Source organism: Poecilia reticulata, chromosome 22 (genome assembly GCF_904066995.2).
Source record: "Poecilia reticulata chromosome 22, P_reticulata-male-v2, whole genome shotgun sequence".
Taxonomy (NCBI): Eukaryota; Metazoa; Chordata; class Actinopteri; order Cyprinodontiformes; family Poeciliidae; genus Poecilia; species Poecilia reticulata.
In genome coordinates this window covers 19075274-19091839 of record NC_088851.1, presented here as the reverse complement: position 1 = coordinate 19091839, position 16566 = coordinate 19075274, and the positions used below count along the sequence as shown (strand labels likewise).

At 40.4% G+C, this 16566-nt stretch overlaps 1 protein-coding gene across 8 annotated transcripts in view; it reads left to right on the top strand.

The window, feature by feature from the left end:
* Positions 1–15239, top strand: part of esrrb (estrogen-related receptor beta) — a 58858-nt gene extending 43619 nt beyond the window's left edge. For all 8 annotated transcript variants that reach the window (XM_081603241.1, XM_008400283.3, XM_008400277.2 and 5 more), the window contains 2 exons: positions 7141–7410; positions 11167–15239. In XM_081603241.1, the coding sequence (XP_081459367.1) occupies positions 7141–7410; positions 11167–11411 (515 nt within the window). In that variant the 3' untranslated portion in view covers positions 11412–15239. The remainder of the gene's footprint in view (positions 1–7140; positions 7411–11166) is intronic.
* Positions 15240–16566: the final 1327 nt, after the last annotated feature.

Here is a 16566-nt window from a genome sequence, read left to right as displayed (position 1 = left end):
AATGTTGTAAACCAAGTGTTCAATATCTAACAGACCACAACCGAATGCACCACAACCGGTGGTCACAACTGTGAACCTTCAAAGGCCAAAAACATTAATTATACAAACAGCTAAAATGAACAGGGTAACTTTGGAGGAGCTGCAGGGAGCTGCAGGTCATGTAGGGAACTCAGCATAAATGTGATAGAAGGTGCTCTTGTATAAAATAACATTTCTGGCCGAGATGTAAAATTCTATGTGTGGTGGAAAACTTACATTGTGCATCATCCCATGTTGAAACATGGTGATGGCAGCATCATGATTTGGGGATGTTTGTGTTCAGTGGGGACATGGAAGCTGGTCAGAGATAACAGGGATGAAGCTAAACACAGGACAATCCTGGAGTCCTGGGCTTGAGACAAAGGTGGACGTTCACTTTCAGCAGAACAAACACCCTAAGTGCAGAGATACTATGGGATGGTGGAAATCAAATTCCTGTGGTGGTATGGTGCAATCAAAATCTGGACCTAAATGCAAATTTAAGGACATCTGCCAAGGCTTGAGAGTCGGAATAGAAAAAGCAAAAATATCAATGTCAACTTTGCCCACAAGAGGTTTTTTGTGGTATTTGTGGTGGTACAAAATTTGCTCTCCACACCTTTCAGATTTTTAGGTGCAATTATTTAAAATAAATAAATAAATAATGTATCACTTTAAATTCCACTTTAAATTACCCAACACTTTGTTTTGGTTTATTACATAAGCTCCCAATAAAACACATTAAGCTGTGAGTTTAATTCTTAAAGGGACATGAATGCTTTTTGCAGAGCACTGTATCTTTTTTTATTAGGTGCTTAGAAACGAATTCCTTATTTCTTAACACCAGGTGTTTCCGCATTAGTTGTATTAGATTTAGACCAGAAGAAGGTAATGAATCAGACCGCATTGCGTTATTTATCGCTGGTGTTTTGGGAATATTCATTATCTGTGCTTTATTGAATCCCTGCGTTTGACAGACAAGTGGCTGCCGCATTACTTGTTAACACAGAGGCAGCGATGTCGAAAAGAGATCACACCTTCTTGTATGTTGTCGTGTTTGCGCTTTAATCACCCACCTTCTCCCAGCAGCCCCCTCCCCCTCCATCAGGGTTCCCGTTTTCTCTTTGCCATTAAATTGTAAAATCTACTTACTGTGTTGCCAGCCTGATCCCACTCAGGCTGCGTAATCTCCTTGTAATAGAGTGTGAATACTGCCCAGCGATAAATCAGCACCTCATCAGCGCACTTTATTAAATATAGACACCAACAGACAGCTCTTAGTATATTCAATTTACCCTCTGACGTAGGCTTCAGCATGGGGGATAAAGATAGATTGAGCAATCAGGTGGATGCTGAGGCTTGAACCCAGGCAAGAGGCGCTGGAGAAAACTTGAGGAAGATTGAGATGGGTTGTGTACGAGAAGCAGGAAGAACCACAAATGTAACGCTTGCCAAGCAGGCGGAAAAGACTTTAACTTGCATTTTTGTTATCTGGTTGGGAAATTTTGAAAAATGTTGAAACCATAGCGTTTGTGTTGAATTTGTGTATTTTATCTTAGTCTCTTTTATGTGAAAGGCACTCAGCCTTGTCTGCTGATGTGCCTTGAAGTGATCGTTCTCAGAGCGCCATCCCTCATTAAGCAATGTTACTTGATGGCAGCGAAGATAAATTATATGTAATTATGGTGATAATTAAAGCTTGATTCGTCCCGTCTTTGCGCCTAAACAGAGATTTGTAAAGTCAGTATTGGCCAAGGGAGACCCAGGGGAGGGCTAAAGACTCTTTTGATAGGGTCTGGGGGTCATAGGGTGCAAATTGAAACAAGGGGATTACTGTATTTAACGTTTCTCAGCCTCGTGATGTTCACCTACTCCTGGTCAAATCATCCGTTTTCTTGCTGCCTACAATGGGATGATTCACTGGTTGTAGGAGATTCTCACAGTACGATAACCTATTTATTATTTACAATTTTGTTCATTATGTAAACTTGAAAAAAAAAAATCTTTACTATATGCAGACACATATAGATGGAACCGTCTTTTCATTTTCTGCAGTCACTTCATCAGGGAACCTTCAGATGCAATAAAGAGAATAATACCATCATTAACTGTGTGGACGCCGTAGTTCTTATACTTTCAGTTGAAGATAATGAAAGAAATTTGTAAGATTATTATAAAAACAGAGGTGTATAAACTGTTGTATTCCCTGTAGGCTTGGACAAGCATATAAAATACCTAAAGAGGTGTTTGGTGGTTGCATTGAGCATTTTGCCTTTTCTGACTTACTGACTTGATACAAGTAGCTCACCCTTGGAAAGTTTGTGCTTATTATTTTTTTTTTTGGTGAGTTTTTTTTCTTTTCCTTAGCAACAATGATTAGTTTGTTTTAACATAATTGTGTTGTGTATACAACAGCCTTCTTGTCATCAAATCAATGTAGAGTGAGAGGCTGCAGCAGATCTGTGTTTGTCATACATGCAGCTGGATTTCTGGTCAAAATATTTATGTTGAGCACAGCAAGTTATTACCAAGATGTTATTGATTGGATTCTCCTCATGCTGTCATGTAAATTTAAGAAGCTTCAAAGAACGAAAAACACAGTAAGCCATAATTACGCTTCGGAATAAAAACAAATACGGACAAATCAGAGGTGTTCCATTTTTCTTTTGACTTTTAATCAGACATTTAGACTAAAAAGAAGAGCTTTGATACAGAAAAAAGCTGATGGCGATATGATCACTGGGCCCAGTTTGAGGATAGAATAAAAGGAGTGCTAAATCTCTTGGGTCCTGTTTGGGCACAGTTTTACTTCAACCGGTGCCCGAAGAGCACTTGACTTGGCTGAGGTGAGATTGCCGCCGGGCAGAAGTCTTCAGGGCCCGCTTGTCCTTCTGATAGCCAGCCATGATAGATCAGCCAGTGTCCAGCCAGGATTGCTCTCCCTCCCCCATTTCTATCTCACACTTCCTTTTTTCACTAATGCTTTGGTCCTCTTTGGTCCTCTTTCTTGCTTATCTCCCTCCTCTCTGCCCCGTATCTTCTCTTCTCTTTTATCCCCCATTTCTCTATCTCTCGCCATTTTTCTCCCTCCTTCGCTCTCTCTCCCCCCCCCCACTCTTTGTCTGCTGTGTTGTCTGATTGAGGGTGAGTTACGAGGGGGCTGCAGCTGGAGGGGACCGCCGTGCCTCGTAATTACATCTCTTTTTATTACTCGCGCTAATGGCCCTCGGGGAGAAAGAAACAATAATAAATTAATAGAATATGAACTCCAGCTCAACAGAAATCTCCAGCATTTCATTTTGGACCGTCCTGTTCTCCGGCAGATGAAACAGCGCTCTGATTAATCTCCGCTCGGGGTTTGAAACGGCCGTCTGTGGGTTTGGGCTGCCCCCTCCTGCTCACAGCTGAAGGCTTTTGGGAAGATAAAGAGAGAGATGATGGTTTTTCAGTCTTGTTTTAGTGCAGGGCTTTATTGTTTTTTAGTTTAATTTATTAGATCATTTTTTTCATGAATGACAATGCGATCTGTGGAAGAAGGTGCTCTGGTCAAATAAGACCAGCATTTTACTTTTTGGGATATGTGCAAAATGTTTGATCACGCTGAACGTTTCAACGTCTCAGTATGACATGGAAGGGGTAGCATCATGCTGTGTGGGTGCTTTTCTTCCGTAGAAATAAATCAGTTTTGAGTAGGTGATGGATGGAGGTTTAACAATGACATCCTTAGAGATTGTGTGTGTGGGCGTGTGTGTATTTTAGGTTCAATAACTGTTTTTTGTAGTATTTACACAGAATTATTTAGATCTCCTCCAATAATGAACCATTTAATATGGCAGAAAATCGCTAATTGTTAAAACCTTATTTGATTGATCTGCTCAAATCTAATGTGAACAAAGGAAAATGTGCTGTAATTATTGCTGCGAAGTCTCCCAGACAGAAACCTGCTGGTGCGTTCAACTGTGGAGCGGAAAAGACCCTTCAAGTGCACAGGCAGGCTCCTCTGATTTGGTCAATATTGTGTCATGTTTGGTCAAACCCCGCCAAGGCAGTGGGCTGGAAATGAAGATGTAAATATTGATATTTCATTAGGGGAAATCACCCACTCTGACGGCACTTAACCGGGCCACCTTCAGAGTGTGGCGGCCGGAGCGCGGCGTGACCTGTGGAGTCGGGAAGTCACTTCATTACTCGATTAAATTGAGTGGAAAAAGGCGAGGCAACGACACAAGATCCCATTTGGAGCGATAATTTAGGCTTTGAGGAGAGGGGATGGAGCGGGGAAAAACACTACCTCTCCATCTCACAACACTGGATTAAATTCAAGGACTTTTAGCGTCAAAGGTAATTGCAGGCTGCTGGGATGCAAGTTTGCATATGGCTGAGAGGTGTCGGTTGTATCAGAACAACTCTAAAGCCACTCCAGCGAGCCCTGAACAGGGCCGTCATGCGAGCTGTCATCGCGGGAGCAGCGCTTTAGTTCCGCTTCAGTCCTCCTTGGCATTAAAAGGCTACACAAAGCCTCGTCTGTGATTGTGATGCCAACCTGATGCGGCAATCAGCACCACGTCCGTGCTCGCTTGACAATTTCTCTCCGGCCAGTCCACATTCTGTCCGACATAATGGCTACGTATGCAGACAAGGAAATAACACAACAAAGCATTTTAAGATGCCGCCTGGATAACTGTAATGGCACGGGCCGCTAGAAAATATGGCTTATTGGCTTCACTGATAATAGTCAAGTGTTTTGAGTGCTTTCGGCAGTCTGCTTTGTTGGCTCTAATTTGGGACGGTTCTAGCACCTTTCAGTTTGCGCTCTTTTCTACCCACTATTGATTCCCCTTCAAAATGTGAAGGCCCTCACATTCTGATCACAATCTGTTAATTAATGTATCCTGCAGCTCTTCCCCTGCCGTGGTCATCACCACGATAAGGGAAATTGAACACTCAGGTACCACTCTTCCTGGCTTCTTTTTTTCTTGTTTCTCTCTCCCTCTGCCCTGATATTGTTTTTTTTTCACTCACTCTCATGGTTCTTTATTTATTTATTTGTCTTCTCAAGCTGCATGTGTTGAGTCCTGGCAGGGGGAGATAAACATCGGGCTTGTGGCCACGCCATAGTCAGGTCATTTACATTCAAGAGAAAACGTCTGATGCACGTGGCCTGGTCAATACAGTAATCTATCGCCTGTTAATCACACTGTGGCAGGTACTGTGGCACCAGCAAACTTGTAAAAGCAATCAGGGGCGGTGCTGGGGAGTCTAATATGCTGTCAGAATGAGCCGCCTGCAGGAACGCCTAGCTGGGGGAGGGGAGCCTGGTAATATGGTGAGTGCTTTGCAGGCTTGTGTATTTTATTGACAGCTAAATTGTAAAGGAAAAGAAAAGGATACCAACAGTGCCTTGCAAAAAAATATTAATATCTGTGGAAACTGTTAACATTTTGTCACACCACTTGCTCACAATTCACTGAATTTAGCTGTGCGTTTATGTGATGTACCTGCACAAAATAAGGAGAAAGAAACAATGTTGGATGTTTTACCATTAGTCAGAAAGCCGCATGGTGACTCTGGTGGAGCTGCAGGGATCTACATCTTAGAATCTCTCGATAGAGCAACTGTTATTTTGACACTTCATGGATCAGGGCGAGAAGAAAGCCATTGTTGAAAGAAAGCAGTAAGATGTCCCTTTTAAAGTTTTCTATCAGCTGTATAGGAGAAATAGAAAACGTGGAAGAAGGTGCTCAAGCAAAATGTTCATCTTAGATCTACATGCAAATGTGTACACTTGAAGAAAAACACACCAAATAAATTCCCCCCATATTGAAACATGGTGGTGACAGTGTCATGCTGTGGGGATGCTCTTCCTCAACAGACACATGGAATCTGGTCAGAGTTGATAAGAAGATGGGTGGACTTCATTGTGCCTCTGCAGAAGCCAAGATAATTTCAGCAGGACACCCACCATAAAAATACAGCCAGAGCTAATTTGGAACAGATTAAAACATATTCATGTGTTATAATGGCCTAGTCAAAGTCCACACCCAAATGTAATTGTGAGTCTGTAACAGGACTTGTTCTTTGATGTTGACTTAGCTTAAGCTGCAAAGCATAAAAAAATTTCAGATGTTCAAAGGACACATTTTTAGACTTGCTGCTGATTATTTCAGCTAAATATTATTTCCAATGCACTGAAAAATGCACACCACACTTTTCAAGTCTTTATTAGTAAAACAGTGTCAAACATCTAAATCATTTTATACTTGACTCCGTATAAAATGTGGCTTAAGTATTTTTTGTAAGGCACTGTATATGTCTGCTTGCTCCTTACTTTCTTCCTCTCTTCCTTGATTCTCTTTTGTTTGAATTCCCCAGAGCTCATCTGAGGGGGATATAGCAGCTTGTTTTATTTGATGTTCTATTCTGAGCATATGTAGAGGTGTCTGGGAGGAAATGACAGTGGTTTGATGTTCCCGTGCCAGTTTCAGCTCTCCCAGCTGCTGTAGAACGAGACCCTGGGTTTAAGCAGGTCTTCAGGCCCGGTTTGAACCTCCTGATCCCAGAGCTATGGCTGTTTTTTATGTGTTTGGATTTATGTGCATACATATAGATGTCATGATGTCAGTGTTCACGTCTGTTTGCTTTCTTGGTTGACACGTTATGTATGTTCGCACGCGTGGTTGTGTGCGTCCCCCTCCTCCTGTTACAGCGTGCATGTCATGTCCTCAACCCTTCCAATATGAATGTGTCTCTGTGCTAATCCCCCTAACACCAATAGAACAGGGGCAGGATACAAGGGGTAACAACTTGGCTTTGTGTTTCTCAGACCTTTGCTCTGATTTACTGTCCTCACTTACAGTAAAGCCGACTCAAGTGCTCCGAGACAAGCTTCAAAGAAGACCTTCTACTGTGCATTTGAAATTAAGCGCCTGTGCCTCAGTGTGTACTTTGAGCCAGTTTGGCTGGACGGATCATGTTTGTTTTCTTGATTAGCCGCATCCTGGTTGTCAATTTTCTAAATTTACCCGACTCAGCTGCTTTTTGGAAGTAGAAAGTATTTTCTCTTCAAGCCATCTGTTTTCATGTCACATTTGCCCTCACACAGTTTCCGTCTTCTCGCCCCAGGCTTCTCCACCCTCTCTCTGGGAGACCAGATGAGCTTACTGCAGAGCGCCTGGATGGAAATCCTCATCCTCAGCATCGTGTTCCGCTCGTTGCCGTACGAGGACGAGCTGGTGTACGCCGAGGACTACATCATGGACGAGGAGCACTCACGGCTGACGGGCCTGCTCGACCTTTATGTCTCCATCCTGCAGCTGGTGCGGAAGTACAAGAAGCTCAAGGTGGAGAAGGAGGAGTTCGTGACTCTCAAAGCCATCGCTCTCGCCAACTCAGGTGGGAATGGTAGAGCACACCACAGTTCATTAATTAAATTCAAAAATATGCTTAGATTTAAGATTTTTTTTTATTTTTTATTTATTGCGGTAAATAATGGTTGCTCTTTGCCTCCAGTAGTTTATTGGCAAATTATTTTATTATGAATAATAATAAAAAAGTTGCAGAATTATCTAAACATACATTAATACTATATAAAACTAAATATGCAATTAAAACTTCAATTTTCACAACAGACATTCTCTCTGGTTTTACCAATTTTGAAGAATAGCTAAAATACACAGGCCTCTTTGTTAAAAAGTAAAGCATGTACTACTTATTTAAAGCTCCTCCATACACTGATAAACCTAAATAAGTAGGATACAACTTAAATAGAGGCTTCAGCTGCAGTGATTCTATAGAAAGGATTTTGGGTTCCCATAAATGTAGCATCAGTTATATTGCTTAAACATTTTTAAAATATTCTTAATGCGGGCTATAACTCAAACTGCATAGAGTTATTGAATAAAACATTTTTCAAAATATGTACGTGATCCTGTAATTGCAATAAAAGGTAATCAAAGTCAGTATTCTAATCTCCATTCAGTTATTTGTATTTAAATCAATACTCATGATTTTAAATAGGACTAGACATGTGTAGTTTATTATAATATAAAAGTCCTGGCATTCTTTATCACGCATAGTTTATTATATTTAGTGTGTTTACAAGACCCGTTTTTAAATCACTAATTTTGAGAAAAGCAAAAACAAATTTGATGCTTTTATTCTGTTGTCTATTCACAGCTATTGTTTTATTTCAATTTATTGTATTTTAAATCAATAACATTTTACAGTTTCATCAAACAAAAGCAAAGAGATTTTATCTGTACAAACAAATACATGCAAAAATCAACTAAAATAATATTATGTTTTTTCTTTGCAAATTTTAAGACTAACCTTTAATTTTGAGTGTAATATAAAGATTTGGAGAGAAGAAAGGGTATATGTTGAAAAAAGGCTTTTATTTCCCTTATTTTTTGGAACTGAACACCTTTCTTGCACCTTTCTATTTCTCCTGCGCTCCCTTCTCTTTCTCCATCTCCATAACAGTAGCTGCAAGGCACAACAGCCATGTGAGGTAAATTTAGCATTTCATTAGGAGCACGGGGACTGTCAATAAAATGTGTTAAGTCGAATGGAATGAATATCAGGAAGCGGTGGGCCTCGTTTGTTCCGATGCGAAGGCTGCATGGCGCTATTGACAAGGCGCCTTTGGAGGAGGCAGGATCTGTCCCGCTCTGATCAATGCGCGCCTGGGTCACCGGGCCTCTTTCCCTTGTTTTGTCCTAGGCTGAAAATGAAAATGCTGATGCAGGGACTTTGCTTTCAGACAGCAGAGCTTTTGGGAGGCAGGTAGGGTGGGGGGTGAGGCGGAGATGGGGGATGGGGGAGAGAGGAGGAGGAGGAACAAGGTCTCTGGGAGATCGCTCTCCCGGGAACCCCTCTGTCTGACAGCTGTGAAAATTCATAGCGATTGATTTTGTAATTAGCAGTTTATCAATTCGATCGACGTGGGCTCACTGATGGATTGCAGGGAAATTGTTTCTTCAAAGTTGTTTTTTATTCCACCCCCTCCTCCACTGAACAGAGCGGCATGCGCTCTGCCCTCTTTTCATTCCCATCTGTTGAGATGTCTCCATCGCTCTTTTTATTTTCCCCCCGCTGTAAAACATTTCATTAAAGCAGCTTTATCACAGAAATGTGTGTCTGTGCAAAGGTGTGAAAAACAGAGCAAAACACTGGGTTGATTTGTTAAAACAAACAATTTGGGTGTGAACACGGCTTCTGTGGAAAAAAAGGAGATAATTATGTCCCACCATAACCTCATCTGTGATTTTTTTTTTCCCTTTTTTTTGGTTTTTGGTCTCACCCCACACCCCCTCCCGCATTCACTTTACAAAAACGACCTACTTCATTTTACCACTGTGGATTTGAAAACCGTCAGGGTGAGAAATGTCTCAAGGTCTTGGGAATACAGTTGTTCCAGTCAATGAATCTGGGGCGAAGCCTGAAATCTGTTTTGCCTTTTATTGTCCCGCGCGGTAAAATATGCGCTGCCAAGGTGAGACGAGTCAGGCGGCCAATGACACGCTGTCTCCTGAGTGCGAGGTGCCAGTTAACCGGTGAGGAAGAGTGCCACCCCGGAGCCTGCCAGAGAGAGAGAGAGAGGAGCTGGAAGACAAAAGCTGCGGGCCAAGAATAAAAACCGAAAAGGAAAGAGGAGGGTGTTGACGCGAAGTGATGTCGAATCAGTAAAAAGAAACAAAAATTGTGTTAACGTATCGTTACAGGTGTGACGAAAAGCACAGGGTTTCTTGGCTGAAACTGTAGATTTGTCTGAAACTTTTCAGGAGGAGAAAACCTGGGTATATAAGCATAAAGATAAAAACAATAATTAAAGATTTACTTTAACAAATATAGAGGATCAAAGACTTATCACGACGCAAAAATGTCCAATTTCCTTCATATACCTTTGTAGAGTTCAACTCTATCGTGGAGTTGCCCTTTTCCACATTTTGGATCCCACAGGGAGGTGTTTAATGTGGATGCTCACCCCACAGATTGGGCTGAATTCATAATGTTGTTTACTGGAGGACAACATTGATTTTCAGTCGCAGTGATCAGGTCCAAATATACACTCTGCCTACTTGATCAAATAGTAAAATGTAAAAACTATCTGAAAGGTGTGGCTTCTTCTTTTTTATTTCATCTTGTTAGGATTTTTATTTTATAGACCAATACGGTGTTAAGCGTTATTGTGAATTGGAAGAAAGGTTATTTCTTAGTTTTTTAAACTTTTCACAAAAACAAATCTAAAAAGTCTGGCATTTGTTTGTTTTCAGCTCTCTCGAGTCAGTAGTGTGAACTGCCTTTCATCTTATTTTACAACTACAAGTAGTTTTTACCATCTCTGGACATCTTCACACTGACATTTTTGCTCATTGTGTTTTGAGAAAAGTTCTAATTCAATCAGATTTCATCTCTTCAAAAATTATTTTTCAACTCGTGCCACAACTTTTCATTTGGGTTTAGGTCTGGACTTTGAGTTGGTCAATCTAAGATATGAACATGCTTTAATCTAAAAGATTTAATTGTAGCTTTTGCTGTATGCTTAAGGTCATTGTCCTGCTCTGTCTCACTCTCAAGTCTTCTGCATCTACTGAAATTTTCTTAGAGCATTGAAATGTAGAATGTAGTTCGTGCCAGGTGATTTGTTTTTTAACTCACATAGCATTTTATAAGTTTACTTGTGTCTCACCTGACCAGAGCATACAGTATTTCTCACGACGTCTTCCCACAGTGTCTTTCTTCTTGCCACTTTTTTCACAAACCTCATATTTGTGTGCTATACAAGTAACACAATTATTGGAAATAAATGAATGGATTATTATATTTTTGATTTTTTTTTTTCCTTCTTTCACATTGTTTTATTATCTTCTGGGAGATGCCCGTTTTATTTAATATGAAAAACAAAGTTCTTGGTTTTATGGAAATAAATTAGCATCTAATTTGAGCCCGGGGCCATGAATCGTTTTCAGCTTGACTGTACCCTGATACTGGTAGCTTGTGTAGTTGACAGCGTTGAGTCTACTATTTGACATTTTACTATTATATCTCTACCATAAGTCTTATATATGTATTATGTTTACAGACCCCCAATATTTTTAGGACTTGAAGCTCTCTAATGTTTTATTTTCTCCCCTCTTGTCCCAGCAGACTCCATGCACATAGAAGACATGGAGGCGGTCCAGAAACTGCAGGACGCTCTCCACGAGGCCCTTCAGGACTTCGAGAGCAGCCAGCATCAGGAGGACCCGCGACGGGCTGGCAAGCTGCTCATGACGCTGCCCCTGCTGAGGCAGACTGCAACTAAGGCTGTGCAGCACTTTTACAGCATTAAGGTGCAGGGCAAGGTGCCCATGCACAAACTCTTCCTGGAGATGCTGGAGGCCAAGGTCTGATTGGAGGCGGAGGGCTGCAACATTAAGACAGAGAGTGACTTGAATCATGGCTGAGGGATCTTAGGAGACAGATTCGGCCATGTAGTTTGCAAAGCAGAGACTGACAACTCCTACTCTTTGCAGAACCTTGGGACTTTAAATTCAAAACAAAAAAAAAAAACAAGTGGAAAACTTGGGTTATTAGTATAAATATAAAATGATGCAGATTAATTTAAAATATATAATAAATACTATGTACAGTAATAATTTTCTTTTTGTAATTGTCAGTGGTCATGCTCTATATGAAGGACCTTCCTGCCCCTTTGCATCTTCAGAACAAGTAGAAAGTTCCTAAAAAAAAATGTTGTTCTGAAGAAAGCAAAGGCGTCAACAACCATAAGCAGACTCGTGTGTTGTTGTTTTTTTTTTTTTTTGTCTGGACTTAACCAGGACATGTAAATAATTACTACTTGGAAAGCTGAGTGTACAGTTCGAAATCTGACAAACTTGGTAACCATGTTTTCTTCTTCTCTTCCTGCAAAAGAAAAAAAATGTAAAAAAAAAAAAAAAGAGAGAGAAATGAGGAAAATTGTTACCTAAATGTGAACTCTTATCAATTAAATGTCCTTGGATTAATATACCTCTCCTGAGTAGTAAGCAGTGTGATCTTAGTGGATCCTTCTCAGACTGAAAGACTCGCTGAATCCATGTTTAACCAACCTAGCATAGGCAGGTAAAATAGTCTTATGTAGTAATTCAGCAATAAGAGGAACTGTGGGAAAACCAGGCTTAATTTCCAGTGTTTCATGTGCTTTTCTTTTGCTGCTGTTGCCTAAAGACCATGCCTGTCACTTTCACCTGTGCGAGTCACCACTTGTTCCCCTGTTGTACACTCATATTTCTCCTCTTGTGAAGAAGTTTGTGTTGGTGCTTCTCAAGCACTAAACCCCCAGATTCAGCTGTCGCTTAAGCCTGTGGAAATTGCTTCTTGACATGCAAATAGATGACCGGATTCAGTCTAGGTGAAAGATAATCAGCGGTTTCGGTGTGGAAGTTTCAAAGGATTTATGCCGGGTGGCAGAAGTCTATGAGATTCCTTGTTCAAACAATCAGAGGCCTATATGTCAACCACGCTATTTTGGGCTCTTTAAGCCAGAGGGAGCAAGGTGTCCGGCATCTGCTCTCACCATTTTAGACACCTTCCATCTTTTAATAGCGGCGCCTGCATTTATGGGGCTTCAGCTGAATGGAGGTAAATAGCAGGTGCAAAGCAGGAGCTGCGGCGCTTCACACTGGGTTTATTTTTACCCAGCGGGGGGCAGAAGGGGAAGCGGTTGTCCGTACAGCCTCTGGACCAGGAGTACAATGAACACGTGGACCACTCCTTGACCTCATGTTGACACGGTGGCCGATGCAGAATAACACCCTTCCCGCCAGCATTTGTGAGAATCTCGAGCGCCCGATCATGCACATGTGAACAGCTATGCAAGAAACAAAGTGTGCATGCCTCAAAGGGCAACGGTGTGTCTGTGCAAGGTGTGATCTCTGGTGGGGGGGAAAATTGTCCTGCTTCTCCCCGTGTTTAGGTCCATTACGCTAAGTGTGAGTAATGCTTCAGTGCCATCCGCCGCCCTCCACGTGCAGGGGAATGTGCTGGTAGGGAATGCTTATACTGCTGTAGTGATAAATTGTGGCTATGTCACAACAATATGATACTGTGATCAAAGGAATCCCTGACATTGCATAGGTTAGAGTTGCGGCTACGCTTGTGATATCAAAGGCTAGCGGCGATCGAGCGGTCAGCAGCTGCCTGAATGGCCACTTAATGGAGAATAACTACTCCCCAGATCATCCTACACCTCCCTACTTGAACTACCCAGTGAACAAACGCTGCTGTAGAAGGTGAAATTTAAGTTGTTTTACTGTTGTGCAATACAGCAGGGACCAATTCTGACTGAAATCATGCTAAAGGCATGTGTTTAGACAGCATATTCAAAATCTTTTAGATAGAAAACAGTGTAATTAGATTTTATTTGCAAGTATTTCAGTTAAAATTACAGTAAAAAGAAAGAGAAGGCAAAGAAAAAAATTCAAATAGAGGAATGAATAATTGCAACAGTTTTTCTCTTGCAAAATGGCACTGTGTTACGTGCTAGACTTATATTATAGGCATGGGCCAGTGTGAGTCTCAACTTGAGTAGAAATATCACCGTTACAAGGTATCACGGTTGTAACAAAGCGATTTAAAACTGAAACACACATCAGATCTAAATGCTTTTATGCAATTCCCAACTGTAGTTTTAAAATAAAGTTCTCATAAGAGCTAGTTAAACTTCCACAACATTCCCTTATGGAAACTTTTAACTGCAGAAACAAAAATATGGGAACTTGCAGCCATATTGGGAAGGGAATGCTTACCGTGATAAATTATGGCTATCATAACGTTTTGATACTGTGATCAAGGGAATTTCTGACATTGCACAAGTTGTAGTGGCCACACATGACCATATGTTGTTCATCAAATTCTCCCCTACCTGCTCTTGACACTGTCTAACTAAATAATGTAGTTATTTTAATGTTGAGCAATACAACAAGGACCAGTTTTGACTGAAAACACTCAAAGTGCTTTTAGAGTGAGCAACATTTTAAATATTTTTTGTTATATTTGAAATCATTTAGGTCAAAACAATGCAACCTTTAATTTGCACTTACATCATTAAATTTTTTTTTTTTAAATAAGAAATTAGCAATTTCTTTGTAAAGAAAATTTCATAGATGGTCAAAATTCTTGGGAGTCATTTTGAACTTTTGATTGTTTTTCTCTGCGTTGTGACACTGCAGTAAGTGAAAGACAGAACTGGCTTGTGTAGAAGAGTCTCATGCTGAGTAAAAAATATGGTTGGTAAAGATTTAAAACAAAAATGTACAACATAATCACTTGATTTGAAACAGCTTGCCATATATTATTAAGAGTGATGGCTGGTCCATGCTTTCCAGAAATAATATCAAAATTTCAATTCAGTTTTTTTTGTAAGCGCAAGAAAAACCTATAAGGTTTCTGTAAGTCAGATCGTAGGTGGTGTTCAGCAAAAGGTGGGGGAAGGGCAGCAGTGCACCACATAGCCAGAGAAAACTCCACTCAGTCAGACAGTTTTCTCTGGCAACTAATTAAAATAACTTTAAACCATAGGAATGGTACGGAGGCTGACTTTTAAAAAAATCTGGATTAGAGTAACCGGCCCATGCCTACATACAAGTTGTTTCTGTAAGTGTATTGTAAATATATTAGCATCAACAACAGTAGGTTGCCGAAATACCACTGGAGAAGTAAGTATGCAGCGCCCCGCTGGCTACTACCTCATCAACATATTATCAATGTTCCTCTGGTTCAACTTTCTGCTCTCATCTGTGACATACCTGAGCCAGTATTGTTTTTATCAACCACCAAAAAAATAAATAAATAAAATCTTTCAGTGCTCCTGCCAAAACATTTGTAATTGTAGTCATGTTTTTTCTTATCCCACTCATTCTTCACAGGCGTTTGTAAAGGTAAAGCATGCTTCATGTCGACCGTACAACTTTACCGTTAGGGTGGAGCAAAGTGGGTGTGTGTTTATAAGAGCATTGTTGTGTCAGAATTGGTCCCTTGATCCCTTGAGAGAAACTGCAAACAGGGAGCAGGTAACTGATTTCCTGCGTCTGTGTTGAGTATTTATGGTGTGAAATATATCATTTGGCAATGGTGTACATTGATATCTCTTGATTGTTGAATCACCAATATCTGTGTAACTTCTGTTTTGATTTTCAAAAAGGTAAAGGATCAATGAATTAAATACTCCATGAACTCTATGATTTTTTTGTGCTTTTACTGAAAATCTTACATCTGCATAAAATGATTTACAACTTTTTTCTTTTGTCTGTTCATGTTTAGTCAGAAAAGATGCGCCAATTCAAATTTTGTCACCAATTTCTGTTTGTAAAGCTTTGATATGCCTGCATTGATTAAGTCTATTATGATTTCTTTTTAGGAGCTGCATTGTAAGAAAATCCATGCACTAGAAAATACTTTTTTAAGCCTTGCTGCTATGAGCAATCATTACCGGTAATTACTTAGGTGCCAAAGCAACATCATGTCACTGTGGAGCAGTTACTGTAAAAAAGGGTTCCTTTAATATATGCTGAGCACAGAGAAAATAACAGATTTTAGCGTATTTTGTTATGATGTGGTTAGCTTCAACAGGATAGCAGTCCCCGATTGAATGTTTTGGTAAATATAAATTTCTACCTTTATGCTGACATTTTCAAGACAGTCCATCATGTTCAAAGACAGAAGCTGAGATCTGAGAGCAACTTGGCTTATTTTGGCTAAGACTCTGGTTTGGCTCTTAACTTTTTTCATCCACTTTGGGATCCCACAGTAATAATCAAACCTGTGGAGGCTTAAGGTGTTCATTTGCAGTCTGGATGCATTCACGTTAAGCAACAGGAACTGCTGTGCAGAGCTGTGACAGTCACAAATGAATCAAATCTACTGACTGGCTATTTAAAATGAACAATGTGAACAGAGATGTGAGCTTTTCTGGCTTTTATTTGTTTTGTTTCAAACAGATGCACACAGAAGCTCCTCCAGCCTCTCCACTGAGCGACAAGGAGAACAGGCACAAGGTGAAGACAGCAGCACAATACATGTGCAGCTTGTTAGATACACAAATATATATGACTTCATTTGAATTGTTTTTTTCAGGTAAGTGCCTGATATGCAGAAGTCTAAGGAGAACAAGTCAGGCTTCATTGGATTTTAGTTCTGGCTCCCTAGAAAGGACAAAATGTTCACACTGCAGCAACGATTTTCATCCAGATCTTAATGTGATTATGTCCTGGGTAATACATATATTATATATAAATATATATTTATAAATATAACCTAGTCTTTTTAACAGTTGTTTGAAACGAACAGATCCACACAATCCATGTCCTTTCAAAGAGCTAAACATTTTAGCTCTACTGTTATGTGAAGACATCTATGAAAGCTTTGGGACCGTGTAATAACCACACCCACTGCTAACACAATACCACAATAATGGAGGTAATGCACCACAATGTAGCTCACAAAGCATCAGCCAGGGGAATGAAGAAGGAGAATCTTAGAAATGGCTTCTTTTTATGATTCATTCTG